We start from the raw sequence: 16,189 nt of genomic DNA on the forward strand, positions 1-16,189 counted from the left end.
GCGCGCTTTGTGATGTAGTCATACGCACACGACCAGCATGATCCCGGACTGGTTCGAGACGAAGTTGCGCTTGGTGGGAGGCACCTCCCTGTCGTGGTTTAAGATCCCCAGAGTGAAGCTCACGGCCGTCACTAGCTCCATCATGATAGCAGCCGTGGACGCCGCCGTACCCAAGTTTTCCCTGCGACCGTGGCATGCAGGCGAATAGGGTCACCAGAAGCATAAATATTCAAAACAAGTAGCGGTTCACGCCCCTTACGCAGTATCATACCCCGTACGCCTGATTTCCCTCGCGTTGAATGACTGAAAAAGAAATTCCCTGTTCCCCACAACAATGCCTTCAGACTCAGCGTCCGCAACTGCGGTGGACGTAAAATCGCGCCCGTACCCTCTCGTAATTCGGACATAGCAAATGAATACTTCTTTCGTTTTGTAAATTCAAAGGTCATTCGAAGATAAGTTTAATCATCATCATCAGCAGCAGCAGGAGCAGCAGCACTGCAGAACGCCTGCTCAGGTCCACTGCAGCACAAAGGCCTCTCCCATTGACCTCCAACCGCTCCTGTCCTGCGCTACTCGAGTTCACAGTTTACCGTAGAAGTTGCGTATTTCACCCCTCCATCGCGTTATTCGCCTTACCCTTCTATACCGATCTCTTGGTATCCAATTTGTTATTTTGATTGTCCGCCGGATGTCGGCGCGTCTCACCACATGGCCCGCCCAAGTCCATTTCTTTTTCTTTATTTGAACTATGATATTGTAGCACCATCAACGAAGACGAACACGACGAAGCACCACTCTGAGGCTCAATGCGCCTGCCTCGTGGCGCGAGCGGTCAGTGCTCCCAGGAACTCCGGGCGTTCGGCCAGGCATAGCTGCCGCTGGCCCGTCAGCTGGTGACGTATTCAAAATATATGTGTTGTTCTGTGGATCGGCGTTTCCACTGCCTCGCGTTGCCACAATATCTTGTACTCGAGTTTATCCTCTGATCCAGGTAGCTCGTTTCTTGTCCCTGAGTGTTATTCCTAACACCACGCGTTCCATAATCCGTTGAGCCGACCTAAGTTTGCTTTCTATTTGTTTAGTAAGGCGCCAAGTTTCAGCTCCGTATGTCATCACCTGCAGTATGTACTGTTTGTAGATTTTTCTTTTGAGTGGCAGAGGTAGCTTACTTTTCAATTATTTGTGAGTGTTTGGCGAGCGCTCCCCATCCAATACCTATTCTGCGCCGGCTTTTCTATCCCGTTTGGGGTCAGCACTAACCATATGTCCGAAGCAGTTATATTCTGTTAATTTTTCTAGCGTTTCGTTTCCTAACCTGAAGACGTTCTTGGCATGATAATTCTTCCTTACTTTAGATTTATTCATGTTATTTTTAGCCCCACGGCCATCCTTTCTGATTCTGTTCTGTTCTACAGTCTACAGTTCTGTTGTACATTTCTGTTCTACAGTCTCACTCAACAAGACTATGTCGTCCGCAAATATCAAATGCCGCAAGTATTTCCCGTTTGTCCTTAATCCTATGTTTCCTTTCCCCAGTCAAGCTTTCTAAATACCCCCTCCAGACATGATGCGAATAGTTTTGAAGAGACCCGCCGCGGTGGCTCAGTGGCTAAGGCGTTGCGCTGCTGAGCACGAGGTCGCGGGTTCGATTCCCGGCCGCGGCGGCCGCTTTTCTGATGGAGGCGAAAAGCAAAAACGCCCGTGTGTACGAGATTTCGGCGCACGATAAAGATCCCCAGGTGGTCAAAATTAATCCGGAGCCCTCCACTACGGCGCGCCTCATCGCCTGCGTTGCGTCGGCGCGTTAAACCCCACAATCAATCAATCAGTTTTGAAGAGATGGTATCTCCCTGTCTTACTCCCTTTCGGATCGGAAATTTATCGCTTTGCTTGTAAGGGGTATCCGGCCCGTGCATCCCTTTTATGTCTTCTAGAAGTCCCATGTAGGTTTCCCCTATTCCCTGGCCTTTTAGTGCTTGTAAAACGGCTGCGGTGAGTACGGAATCAAACGCTTTCTCGCAATCTATAAATGCCATTTAAGGCTGACACAAAATTCGTTACGCAATTCGTTGATTTCGGCGTTTCACAAAACTCAGCACGTATAATATAAAGAAAAAAAATCACCGGCACTGGCAGGATTAGAGCCTGGGTCCAGTAGATCAACGGAATTAGAGTCAGTCGTCTTATCCAGTCGGCTACTACCGTGAGTCGTAGTGAGTACGCGAGAGTCAAACGGCTTACTCACTCGGCAGTGACTGTGGGGAGAGGAGTCCCGTCGCCTGCTCGACACAGAACACGTGATAGGGTGCACGTTACACTTGCGGGCGCCTAGCTTTGAAGGAGCCATGAAGAGAAAATACAACTTCGTTTAATTTGAAAGAACTAGGATTCAGTATCTCACTCAGCTCCATTACAGCCACAAAAGATGTTTCTTTAACAAAAAAAAGCAAGAAGTATTTAAAGACTTTCAAATTTTGCGCCACAGTGACCTGTTATGAGCAAGAATGACGTCATACGGGCCAACAATAAAACATAATTTTTAGTGCGTTAACTGCACGTTAGCATTCGAGTGATGCGGTCAAATGGAACTAGAGGCCCCATTACAGACGTCCAGTCATGTGTCGCCGCGACAGGTCAGTTAGGCGGCCGCCAATCGCACAAACAAGGTTCCCTGACGTCATAGAAAAGTTGCGGGAAATTGGCTCGGGGGTCGCGACTGCTTCACACGTTTTCTGAATTATCTCCGTTATTTGTTCGAAGATTGCGATGATATTGGTATCATTGTTATCGGGACTAAGCCGTCTTTTTAATAAACCCAACTTGTATTTTGTCTTCATGGCTCCTTTAAGTGTGCGCGTTCCGTTCGTTCGTTCTGCTTCTTCTATTTGCATCTTCTTCGCCGCTAAAGCAACAAAGATGGAGGGAAGGCCGTTGCGGCAGCGAAGAAGCAAATCGACTGCAATTGTTCACTTAAACCATCGGGTTGGTCGAGAAAGTTGCGTATTGTTTGTATTCACTGGCGAGGCGCGCATGCAGGCAACCATGTGAGTGCGCCGTCACTGGTTACGTCGGGCTCCGCGGGATGGCGGTACTTGTCCGTGCTAAGCACGTGACTGTGTTGCACGTTACAAACGCTACCTCACCGAACGCAAAGTATAGCCTCGAGTCCATTGTCAGTGTCATTAATAACGTCTCTGTTAACACCATTGTTGAGAATCGGGTTGAAACGGAGCAGACGACGCACGCCGGTGTTTTTTGTAGCGTAAGCTACACTGGTCGAGGTTGAGCAGTTTCGCGTGGGCCATGAAGGGCATTACTGCGCAAGAGCAAAGAGCATGAGATTGGATTGGATTTTGATTGGATTGGATTGGATTAAATTGGATTGAATTGGAGTAGGATTGAATTGGATTGGATTAAATTGGATTGTATTGGAAATCCAATCCACTTGTAGACTGGGTGTGTAGAGAATTGGGTCTCCACATTCGCCAGTCTGCGCATTCCAGAGGAGTGACGTCATAGCGGCGGCAGTCACTCTGGCGCCGGCGCGTTCCCAGCTGTCGTCTCCGTTGCGCAGTAGCCAAGTCTGTCACTGCGCCGGAGCCGCTTGATAGCCGTTCCGCGTGGCTCTTGGTGAGCCGTGCTGCTCATGCGCGAGGAGCAGTGACTGGACTGGACTGGACTGGATTGGATTGGAAATTGTTTTAGCAGCAGTAAGCATCATAATCAGCTAATCCTAGGCAACCAGGAAACCTAAGAATAACCAGCTGAAACATAGCTCACGCTACGTATATCCTGGCATAGCCGAACTAAGCCGCTGCTAATATTTTTTTTTCTTCGGAGTGCGGGCGCAGTGGCCCAAGCCGCGCCATGTCCGTGGCGCATCAGCTACGTCTGTGGCCGTTTCCAGTGTTGCCAAGAGAGGAAATTTACAGCTAAACTTTTCAACGAATACCACCTATACCTTTTCTGCCTTCAAGTCTTAAGCGTTAGTGTGAACTTCCTTCATTTGTTTTCTCTTGGAATGCCTCATTTCGACTCTTTTCAAAGCACCACTTTAATACAGTTGAGATAGAGACGAGGTTGAGACTAACGGGGGGTGTTTTCATTGTCGTGCGCACGCAACAAGGTGGCAGATGAGAGACTCGGGGACACTAAAACGCTGATCGACACTTCGATCCTAATTTCAGCTGACAACTTACCCGAAGCTAAACAGCCAGTCGAACGGGCTCATACGACCGAGCAGGCCCATGCTTGTTACCTTGGGATAGCGGGTTCCTTCCACCTGCAAGAATCAAACGCATATTGTAAGTAGATTTGGTAATTCAAAGTGACCAAAAGTAGAAGAGATAATAAAACAAAGAATAACAAAGTTCTGCGTGTCAACCCACTAACGTTAGCGTCAACGTTCAACTCTACTGTTTTTGTTTTTTTGACGGCCACTATTGTACACGTGTGCGTGTGCGTGCGCGTGTGCGCGCGTGTTTGCGTGTGTGTGTGTGGGCGTGTGCGTGCGCGTGCGCGTGTGCGTGTGTCACAGAGACGGCATACGAGCAGCAGCCGAGCTCGTATGCCATGCTTGTCAACCGTGCTTATAACTGGAATTGATTGATTGATTGATTGATTGATTGATTGATTGATTGATTGATTGATTGATTGATTGATTGATTGATTGATTGATTGATTGATTGATTGATTGTAGGGTTTAACGCGCCGACGCAACGCAGGCGATGAGGCACGCCGTAGTGGAGGGCTCCGGATTAATTTTGACCACCTGGGGATCTTTATCGTGCGCCGAAATCTCGTACACACGGGCGTTTTTGCTTTTCGCCTCCATCAGAAAAGCGGCCGCCGCGGCCGGGAATCGAACCCGCGACCACGTGCTCAATAACTGTAATTGGGCGCAGCGGCAACGGGATAGAGGACAGGAGGGAGCGTGCCAGCTTACGTCCCTGTTAACGATTCTACGGCGGAGAAAGAAGAGGGAATAGGTAAGTTCTGCACTGTTTGTTATTCGGGGGTGTGTGAATCGTGGGTGCTGCACTGAAATCCAATAATAACCGGCATAATTTACTTCATCGTTAGTAAGCCACCTATATCACTAAAAAGAAGAATGTACAACCAATGCATCCTTCCGGTGATCGCATATGGAGCGGAAACTTGCCGCCTTGCTAAACAACATGAAAGCAAACAATTAGGTCAGCTCAATGGGCCATGGAACGAATAATGATAGGAGCAACACTTGAGGACAGGAAACGAGCTTCTTGGATGAGGGAGCGAACTCGAGTAGATGATATCATAGTTCAAATAAATAAAAATAAATAGACTTGGGCAGGTCATGTAGTGAGACGAAACGACAACCGGCGGACGGTGAAAGAACAACAGGGCGGCAGTGGATACAGATCTAGAGACGGGTCTAGAAGAACGGGAAGGCCAGCAACTGGATAAAGGGACGAAATAACGAAATTACGACGAAATAACGAAATACGACGACGAAATAAAGAAATAACGAAAAAACGGACTCGAGCAGCGCAGGATTGGAGGGGTTTAAGGTCAATGGGACAGGCCTTCCTTCCTTCGTCCTGCAGTGAACCTATGTAGGCTACTGCTGCTCCTGATGATGATGATGATGATGACGACGACGATGAATTTGCTTCGTATTTTGAATTGTTAAGGTATCCGATTTGCAAAATATTCGAAGGGCGCTTCGATTCTTAGCGCAGGGCATAGAACTGACAATTTTCTCCGCTGTTCCATCACAATTTTTGTTTTAGCTTCAATTGCGAACTATTTTTTAATGCTTTTGAAACTGAATAAACAAATACGCAGCGACATACGATGGCGCGAGGGGGAGGACACAGTGATACACCCTTACTAGTGTACCTTACATATTAGAGTGTCTGCTTCATTGCTTCCCAATCTTCCTAAGAAGAATCATTGCCAATTCAATCAGCCGTTGTTGTTGCTGCACATTCAGTGATCATCACTTAGGCCGCAGGAAAATCACCGCTTTCATTCCTTGAAGTTCGTTTAGGCGTTGGAATTATATTAGATTCTTAGATGCTGTTTTCTGTACCACGCTGTTCAGCATCCGCATATCCGACGGTTTTATTACTGTATCGCTGATAAGTGGTCAACTGCGGTCAGAGGGATACGATCCCCCTCTATATTCAGTTCTAATTAAACAGCAATCCAAAAGCATCGCCCCGCATGAACTTACGGCTGACTGTAGGAACTTTAGCGTTTTGATCCGCTGTTGGTCGCCCGAGTCCAGATTGCGGATTTCGTTCTGTATGAGTTGACCTGAAAAGGACAAGTTCGGGTGTCAGAGAGCGTCAGCTTCAGAGGTGCTTACCAAGGGCCCAACACGGCCTTTTGTGTTCGTCTAAACCTACTGCTGACACTTACCTAAATAGAATTCTATCAGCGTCTGGTTGAAACTCGCTCCGAAATCTTGGAAAATGGTCCCAATCTCCTGCGGAGAAATATATCACGCCATACAGTAGCAATGCAGTACACAGCAGTGTAGCGTTGCAAAACGCATCTACCTAGTACTAGCCTCTGGTCGCGTTCTCAGTGACAGACAGCCGGTCGCTATCATTTATTGGGAGGTTTTAGACGGATGCTGGAGCCGGTAGTTGCTGGAAGCTGCGCCCCGATTTTCTAACGGCGAATACAAATACCTTCGTTCCCCATGCGCATTCGCGTACGTTCCGCACAGGCAAATTGGAATTTTGTAGTACCACCAGCGGTGGCTCAGTGGATAAGGTGTTGCGCTGCTGAGCCCAAGGACGCGGGTTCGATTCCCGGTCGCGGCGGCCGCTTTCAGATGGAGTTGAAAAAACCTTAATATCTTCCGTTATGTTAGTGTTGTTGTAATGACGGTTACCGCGTGGGGTTACGCCATCCTGTGCTTGTTCCTTTTTGTTTTTTGTTTGTTCCAAAGTAGGCAAAGTGGTCAAATGTTGCTGCATGCATGCTTATGAATCTAACACCGTCAGAGAGCAAGCCTTTTTTTTTTTTTTCAGTGCCAGTCAAGGTAGGATAAAGTAACAGAGCGTTCAGGACTGAAACCACCGCGGAGGACACATAAAACAGTGGTTGATTCATCTGTCATAGGAATCGGTAAAACACGAAAGTGAAATGTGCAGCGAAATCTGCGGCTGAGCATGATTTGCGTGTCGGCGGCTGTCTTGTGGGGGTGCTTGACGAGCGACATCCTGATGGCGGGTCGCTTCGGCAAAGGTGTACTGGCGTCATTTCCGTGACGGATATTGCATCATCGAAATCTTGGTGTATACCGGCATAAAACACTTTCGTGATAAAATATAAAACCAGAAAACGAACAACCCTAAGTATAACGTACTCTTTAGTATTAAATGTTGCTTCCCCGCAAGAAGCCTCTGTCTGCAGGGGTGCACCCTTTACAGGCCGCTTGCTTCATCGTCCAAAAGCAAAGCGGTTGCGAAAAGGTGTAGCTCCCCTAAGTCCCTTCTGAGGAGAGGTGAGAGGCCTCGCTTCGCAGCTCCGACCCGGCGCTACAGATATCCATAAACATTATCTTGTAAGAAGGAAACCAGAGCTAATAAAACATACAAAAACATTAAAAATTTTAGAAGAAATGACAATACTAATTAACGCTAATATTCAACAATACTAACCCCTCAAATATTTTGTCACAATTTCACACACACGCAGAAACAAAGTCAGCGTCAAATAACGCGATAATAGCTTTTAGATCTTTTGTATTTATCATTGTTCTGTAGTGAGTCATTTTCTGCGTAACTATCTCGTTTAATTACCTTTTTACATTTTTTTTTAATTTTAAATCCAAACATCCATTTCAATGATTTAATTAACACCAAGGTGGAACGGGAAGGGTTTCAGTTCATGAGCCCGTTTAATAAAGAAGGTACGCCGGGTCAAGAGGGCGGAAGAAATCGCCGAAAGGCACAGGCCTACGGTCACCATGAGCTTGCCCACCTCACTCAAGGAGAAGACGTCCTGGAGAGGTAGACGTTCAGCTCTTGCCTACCCCCAACATAAGGACTTCAATTCTTTTTGGTCATTTCCTCAGCCAATAAAGTTTTTAAGTGCTCGCTGTAACGGTCGATGTCAAACTACCGCAGGAATCAGCCGGTGCGGCGAGATAACGGACCCAAGTAGAGCCCTGAGTTCCGTCGTAGGGCGTCCCGCAGAGGCTTCGAAAACCAAGCGGTTTAAATCGTCATAACCGTTCAAGCCTCGTGAACAGCTGGCGCTTGTCATACAACCTCCCGTTGTTTAGCGAAAAAAAAAAAAAAAAAAGCTGCAGGTACATTTGACGCAAAATATATGTACCTAATTAACCGGCAGCACCCGAGTTCATTTAGTTGGGAACGCTCGTTGGGTTGGTTTTTGCAAAGGTAAGTGAAAAAAGTGGCAGGGCAACGCCGGCACGTGCGGGAGGAAAAGCGAGCACAAAAAGAACAGAACTCCCGCTGGCGCTGTTTCAGGCAAGGGGCGCGCGAGCACTACGGAGGGGGAAAATATGAATCGCTTTTGGGTGGTACCGGTGCGAGGATAACGGCGCTACAGCCCATCAAGCGAATCACTTTCTCTGCACTTCCGTCAGCTTTAGCATTGAGTGAAACGGCTTTAATTTTGCTCTTTCTCTCTCTCTCGGTGCATTGAACCCTGCAATCTGATTCTGAATTCTGTAGCACAAAACACTGCGAACCAAGAATTCTCATGCGCATTCGCGTACACGAAATTCATGCGCGCGATATTTGAAACGTCACAAGATCAAGCTCCGCTCGCTTGGTCCAATCACTTTCCAGGTTCGTTTAAGCCCCCATTTTTTTCGCCATGCTACCGGATTTTCACCTCATATGAAGCATGTCCTGATTGGCAGAAGCTCAAAAACTTCATCTCCGGAGCTGCAGGCCGTATGTACAGTCTTTGTTAGAATTTTCTAGGCCACGCCAAAGGTTTCCGGGCCACGCAAAACTCAAACCAAAGCCTACATTTTAATGGCAACAAAATTATTTTATGACAGTAGGAAATAAATGGGCTTTCTCTGCCTTTCGGGCACAAAAAAGTTCAGCTTCACTCGAGAGGTAACTTACTTTCAAATTTTCGTGACCTGTGCATTTTTGGCCCAGAATAGAACATTTTGACGAAGACTGTACACCTTCCGTCGTCAAGCTAATTGCGCTTCAGCTGTGACTTTAGTGGACATGCATACGTACTTTGAGTATTGCAGCACGGGCATTTTCCGCTTTATCGGCGTTATTCGTGCAAGTCGCGTCACCGCTGCATTCCTGCGCGAGAGAAAATGAAGCATTCAAGACAACTATTCTTCAGGCCATTCATTTGACCTCAAAGGGGTTCTTTAGACCGCGTAATGCAATAGGAAATAATTCGCAGACATTTTAGAGAAGAACACATTTGTTGTGGCGACAATTATGACAGCGTTCTTTCGTCCACTAAGCACTACGTAAGGAGGGTGTGGATCGGGTAGAAACATCACCTGTTTGTCACGAACCTGCTCTGCGCGTGGATGCGTCGACAAATACATTACAACTATGGCCACGGTAGTGAATTTCACTGGCGCTCAGCCCAGTTTGTTCTCAAAACAGACATCCTTGGTTCGTGTTGTCTTAATGGGCCGGAGCGTCTGAGAAGTTTTATAAGAATATCGGAGAGTTAGGGCCTGCAGACCTCGGCACAGGTGCAGTCCCTATTCCGGCACCTCCTTCCGGCACCGCTCTCGCCCGTTGAGCTAGAGCCCTTTGGAACTCCAGCCCCGAGCAGTTGATCAGGGCCGCTGATGCCCATTCGCGGGAGACCGGGGGACATTGGGGGTGAGGTTTCTTTCCTCCTGGCAGGAGCGGTCACGTATAAGGACGCGTTACAATAAGAACTGAAGGCCGCAAACGATTCCTTACCTCAAGTAACCAGCCAAATTAAAACTGACACATTGTTTATTCAGCAGCAGGTAGTGTTTAAACGAAACCCGTTTTCCTCAACCTCGGCTCACTTTCTTTCGGTATGCAACGTGACCTCTATTGCGTGGCCAGAATTGCCCGGTGCAACGCCATTAGAGACGTCAATTGTGTTGATGCCACTGCAGAAGTGGTTATACATCCATAGATCTATGTACACCATGCGTGGCTGGAAAAAAGAGGATTATCGAGCCGGAATCCTGAATACTGATCCGGATCGAGCTGGAATCCCGGAATCCCGAGCTGGAATCTGAATCGAGCTGGAATTCCGAGCTGGAATCCCGATCGAGCCGGAATCCTCTCTGGCTCGATCAGTATACGAACTGGAAAGGATTCCTCCGTCTCGTATTGATCGAGATGGAAATGACACAAAGCTGGCCAAGATCACGAGGTCCGAGTCTCTCGCCCTTGACCTAATGGCACTGTGGAACGATCACTGACCACGAGGCGAGATGGGCGCACGGTTGTGTAGCCGACCGGGATTCTAGCGACAGCGCCTCGAGAATCCCCTGCTAAATGTAACCTGCTGTTTGATGCCGTGGTTTCACGTGCGAAGCCCTTGCGTGGAGAGGAGAGGCTTGGTGTACCTTTAGGTCGCGACAGGTGCGCATCCTTTTGGAAAACGGCCTGTACAATGGCAATGCACTTACTATAACCTGTGGCTTCTAGGCGCCGGTCCCTTCAGAAACGGATACCCCAAGAAGGTGATGGCAAAAAACAGCGCAAAGAAACTGAATTGAAGACTAGAAAGAGACAAACACGGGCTCTGACTAACATCTGAATAAATTTTATTGCGCGCAGGCAGTATAATAAAATCTAGAAAGAACTCTAAAAGAAGATAGTTAAGATTTTAGAAATGCTATCTACTTGGGCAACAAGTCAACTGATGGTTTGCTGACGCATGCGCCCGCTCGCTCGTGCATCGAAAAAGCTTCAAAGATCTCGCGTGGTCTCTGGTCACCATAGCGCTTAAGGACATGACATTGCTCAAACAAGGGCTCGCATGAGGGCTCGTTCGCGCATGAAGCAACATGTGTGGCAAGGTTACTACCGGTAACGAATTTGATGGTATTAGCGTGCTCGCGAAGAGCCATCAGTATGGACCAACTAGCCCGTCTTTACACCCAAGAATGCGGGTTGTCAAAAGCGTCATCATTACGGTAGCAATGTGGAGTTTGACGACGAGTGCGACGAGAAGATAGATGACACTAAGACATTCTTAATTAAGAAGTTTGCCTTTCCTGTAATATACATGCAGGCTACACTTCTCAGCACATACCGCCTGCAGTCCGTTATTGCCTCTGCATGGCTTTCACTTACCTGCTTGACTTGACTGAGAACTGCGGTGGGGCGGAGAAAAAAAGCACAGATGTGTAGAAAGAATGGTAAGGTCGCGAGAAGGAGGTGAATGCTCGGAGTCACTTACATTCCTGGAGGGAGTCGAGCTGGGATGGCGTTGGAAGGCCGACAGTCTTAAAAATATCCTCGCAGTGCTTTCCCATCTCCTGCCTGTATTCTGCACCCGGAGAAACAAAGTTGACACTATTGTCACGAAGCCAAGGACGACGCAGTTGTCTTGAAGGAGAAACAAGTTTATTGGAGCGAACTTGTGCTCCCCTAACAACTCAAAAGAATACAGAAGCGGCGAAGCAGCGGTCAACAAAGTGACTAGCACAGGCGAGTGTCGTCGAATGAATGCCGCGGCGTCTGCTCTGCAGGCTTTTATCTTTCGGTGCAAGTGTTTCTGGGAACGTCGATTCACATCTATAACATTGTAGATCACAGAAGATTATTCTGGGCTAGTGACGTTAGGGCGAAACAGTCTGCGTATCTGAATGTGATAGCCCATGCGGCATAAAAGTAAAGAATGTAAGACCCGCTTCGTTTGGACCACCAGATAACACAGCCAGGCGTGGCCTGGCAGTAAAAACAAACAATAAATAAACAAACCCATACATGGTTTGCGGCACTATGATCACCGCTTCACGCAGGATCACCCTGATTCGCAGTTATGCATTCGGGGGATGTTCATCTTCATCGTGCGCCTGGTGATTTTGAGCGCTGAATTTGGTGCGACTTAATTGCAGGCAACCCTGGGCGTTATACGGAACCAGATATATTGTCCAGCGACCACCTGTGAGCCTACGAAGAGAAGCATTCACTTGAACAGAATTAGCTCACAAGTAAATGCGATCAGTGTGCCCGGCAATTTTTAACGTATATAAATTGAGCAGATGCATTTAGATGCATCTGCGTTTACATGCATTTGGATGCATATTCGGGTCACTTCATGCGCATGAGTGACAACATGTGCACTATTCGTTTAACGGACTGGCCGCCAATAGACCGCAATGCGACTGGAATCGGCCATGGATTCGATAGAGGGATGACTTGTGAAAATTTGGGGGGAAAGGTGGGACTCAACCAGCTGCACTCGATATACATTGCTGGAGATCTTTGGGAGAGGCCTTCGTCCTGCAGTGGGCACAACCAGGATGATGATTATGATGATGATTTAGTAGCAAACAAACCTTTGTTGGCCTCCTGGATACGCCTATATCCGTCGCTCCTGTTTTCTCTGACCTGTGTAAGTGCGTCTTGCAGTTCCTGTGGAATAGAAGGGCGAAGTTCGTCATGAAACGGGGAAAAGAAATGTAGACCCTCTACACTACTGCGAGGATGGACGACCAGAAAATCTGAATTGGTGGATATGTAATGTTATCTGTGATGTTAGAGTCGGCTGAGCAGCTAATTCTCACGATATTTGTTTCGGGATAGTTTCAGCAAAACACGAGTTACGGCCGTCTTATGTAACCGTACTCCCTCCCCAGGCGGTCAAGTATTGACAACAGACGGAATTCTGGAACGTTTGCAACTTCAGTGTGAACAAACTATTATAAAAAATTCACGCATCTCCACGAAGGGAATCATGACGAGTGGGCGAAAGCATGGGGATCGTTCTTACCGTAAATCACCCCTGGCATTGCCCACTGGCGCATGTAAATGAGTGACAACGCGTGCGTACAGTGTATACAATTCCAATCCAATCCAATCCGATACAATCCAATCCAATCTAATCCAATCCAATGCTCTTCGCGCATGCGCAACACTGTACACGGACGCCAAGCCCCGGACAAAGCGAGGTACTAAGGGGCTTCGCCCCTAAAAGTAGATGAAACTCAACGTGATGATTAGAATCATCTTAGCATCCCATTGTCATGTAATTTTGCTTGTGTCCATATCAGATTGTTTAGATCAGCGTTATCCGCCAACTTCTCTGCATATACAGATTCACTCATATCCTATACCTTTGTGTACACTGAGCATGTCATTTTGCCTTTTTTTTTTTGCGCTTATATTATGTCTCAGCGGCTCAATACTTTATTCGTTGTATCACGCCCCCTAATATGCTTCCTTGTACGTTCAATGAATATCGCCTTTGAACTGTATGCTTTTGCGCATGTGCTCGTTTCCTTCAGTATTTAGAATCTGTGTCCTTTTTTTTTTGTTGTTGTTGTTGTTGTTGTTGTTCTGTTCTGTCTCGGCATCATGAGGATCTGGAACCAACTGTAGCATAAATTGCGCTCATTTGAACTGCATACTTCTGCACGCGGATGGCATTTCTTAGTTTCGTGCTCACTTTTTCGGTCGTTCCATTTTTTTTTTTTTTTTGCTGTACATTATATGAAACCCCACAACCACTCCTCACTGTAACGCCCTGCCCAGGACTTAAGGGTACAAATAAATGATGTTGACTCTCGCCCGAGGCCTTTTTTCTCGTGGCGTTTTTACTGAGGGAGAACAAAAATGCGCGGAACCCAAGCCACACGCAGCTTCGATGTAAAAAGAAATCCCACTGGCGTGCAGCACTGCTTCTTGGTGAACGCATAATTTAGTGTGCCAGACTTTGATCCGAAGAACACATTTTCCCTTCCCCTTTCCACTCTGAAAAATGCAGGCCATGGTGTCCCTGCAGCTTCGCTGTCTTCATCGTCGCGGCCGCTTTCGGCTATAGCACGGACAGACAAAGCTTTTAGGGGCGAAGCACCTGAGGACCTCGCTTTGTCCTGGGCTTGCCGTCCGTGTACACAGTGTTGCGCATGCGCGAGGAGCATTGGATTGGATTGGATTTGGATTGTATCGGATTGGATTGAATTAGAATTGTTTTTACTGTACACACGCGTTGTCACTCATTTCCATGCGCGAGAGGGCGATAACACGGGTGATTTACGGTAAGAACGATACCCAGTGCTTCACCCACTCGTCATGATTCACTTCGTGGAGATGCGTGATTTTTTTTTTTTCGTCCCACCCTAGTCGCAAACATCTGCGCAACGAGAAGTCTAGCGATTGCGGTGCAGCCGTTGACAATACCGTCACAAAACGTGCGCTAAGATGCGCTTGAAGTCAACTACAACTGCAGAGGCAGAACGGAGACTGCGGGGCCGAGTGGCAGCGTTAAGTAAACTTACGTATCCCTGTCATGCAACTACGTGAATGAAGAGTCGCACCGAATCAACTAATCGAAAAGGCATTGCTTCCGTGGTTGCGTCCGCCACCTTGAAACTCACCCTCACCGTACTGAGGACATAGCCGCGCACTTCGTTTATTGATGGCTGAACGATCTTGTCGCTGCGGGCAACGGCATCGGCGAAGTAGCTTGTGCTTCCCCAGAGCCACATGGTACATAATCTGCGGCACAAGAAAAGGGGGCGGGGGAGAGTTAGAGCCCTGTAAGGCTCTAAGGCTAATCGATCGTCACTTATTGCAGTGCTCACGCTTTTGACTAAGATCTACTTTCCTCGGCAGATTGTAGTTTTTATTCAGACAGACAGACAGATGTATGGACGGGCGCACAGACAGACAGATATATGGACGGACGGACGGGCAGACAGACAGACAGACAGACAGACAGACAGATATATGGACGGACGGACGTACGGGCAGACAGACAGACAGACAGACAGACAGACAGACAGACAGACAGACAGACAGACAGACAGACAGACAGACAGACGGACAGACAGACAGACAGACAGACTGATATATGGACGGATGGACGGACAGACAGACAGACTGACAGACAGACAGATATATGGACGGAGGGACGGACGGGCAGACAGACGGACGGGTATGAACGGGTGGGTTGGCGGACGGTGGTGGGATTTCGAATTATATCTGTTTCACACGATTTCTGATCTGAGTGAGTTGTTTAATTTGCTTTAAAAAAGTGTATACCTACAAACCTCTGGGGTTAACCATTGTTAACGCTTGCCTTGAGTTCTTCACGTTAAGTACAGAAGTTGTTGCGCCAGTCTAACGGAATTTTTTCAAGCTTCCGTTTTCTTTTCGTCGTATGCTTACGTCCTGCTCAACAGTTCCCGCTACCTGACCGATGTGTTACTTATAGCGAAAAGCTAAAAGGTTCGACTGCATTCTGAGCCGTTCGCTCCTATCTCTGACTATCTCTGCCTATCTCTGACGCACGTTCTACGTTCGATTCTCCCTCCCCCTCCCTCCAAAAATTGATCTCTGAGATAACCAAAATAAGAAAACGAAAACACATGTGCATGAACAAAATTTTTCACATTGGAAATTGTCGCAAACTCGAGCGTACGACGCCTAAAAAAGTACCGTATAATTTTTTTCATTTTGTTGTACAGCGCCTAATTCCTGTTAAAGTCGTCCGATTCATTCAGTTCGGTTCTATTCGCCTCGAGAAAATGCTGGAACTCTCTCGAACGAAGAGGCGGTAACGCGATCACTCATTGGCTTTCCGGCAAGAAAATACCAAAATAAAAGCTCCGCCGCTCAGCTTTCACCGAAGCTTCGAGTTCTTTCGAGGGGGCGCGCGTGGCCTTGCCAGTGCTAAAGCGCGCCGATGATTCCACAAGGGAGAAAGAGGGAAGCTGTTCGGTCGACGGCGGCGGTTCGTTGTCTGTTGTGCCCTCTCTCTCCGCGCCGGCACAGTTATAAAAAGCGAAGCCGCGACTAAGCAAACCAGCTACGTTTCTCCCCTCCCCCTCCCAACCCCCCTCCTCATTCCTCTATAAATACACTATCCTTTACTTCTCTCTCACCTCCTTCCCTCCCTATCCTCTCATTATTCTCCTCCCGGTTGAGGTGTCATCCTAAGATAGACAGTTACCGGGTGGCTTCCTCCCACTTCACTTATATATATAACCACACACACACCAGCTACG

General features: G+C 47.7%; 1 protein-coding gene across 1 annotated transcript in view; it reads right to left on the bottom strand.

Moving 5' to 3' along the window:
• LOC144175313 (prominin-1-like) overlaps positions 1-11,595 on the bottom strand; it is a 55,884-nt gene extending 44,289 nt beyond the window's left edge. Inside the window, exons 1-7 of the mRNA XM_077704395.1 lie at positions 11,413-11,595; positions 11,307-11,326; positions 9,231-9,302; positions 6,409-6,475; positions 6,221-6,303; positions 4,203-4,285; positions 29-181 (exon numbers count right to left, since the gene is read on the bottom strand). Coding sequence (XP_077560521.1) covers positions 29-181; positions 4,203-4,285; positions 6,221-6,303; positions 6,409-6,475; positions 9,231-9,302; positions 11,307-11,326; positions 11,413-11,488 — 554 coding nt within the window. The 5' untranslated portion in view covers positions 11,489-11,595. The remainder of the gene's footprint in view (positions 1-28; positions 182-4,202; positions 4,286-6,220; positions 6,304-6,408; positions 6,476-9,230; positions 9,303-11,306; positions 11,327-11,412) is intronic.
• Positions 11,596-16,189: the final 4,594 nt, after the last annotated feature.

This window comes from Haemaphysalis longicornis, unplaced genomic scaffold, assembly GCF_048455015.1.
Source record: "Haemaphysalis longicornis isolate Haplotype H1 unplaced genomic scaffold, Haemaphysalis longicornis Haplotype H1 scaffold_3, whole genome shotgun sequence".
Taxonomy (NCBI): Eukaryota; Metazoa; Arthropoda; class Arachnida; order Ixodida; family Ixodidae; genus Haemaphysalis; species Haemaphysalis longicornis.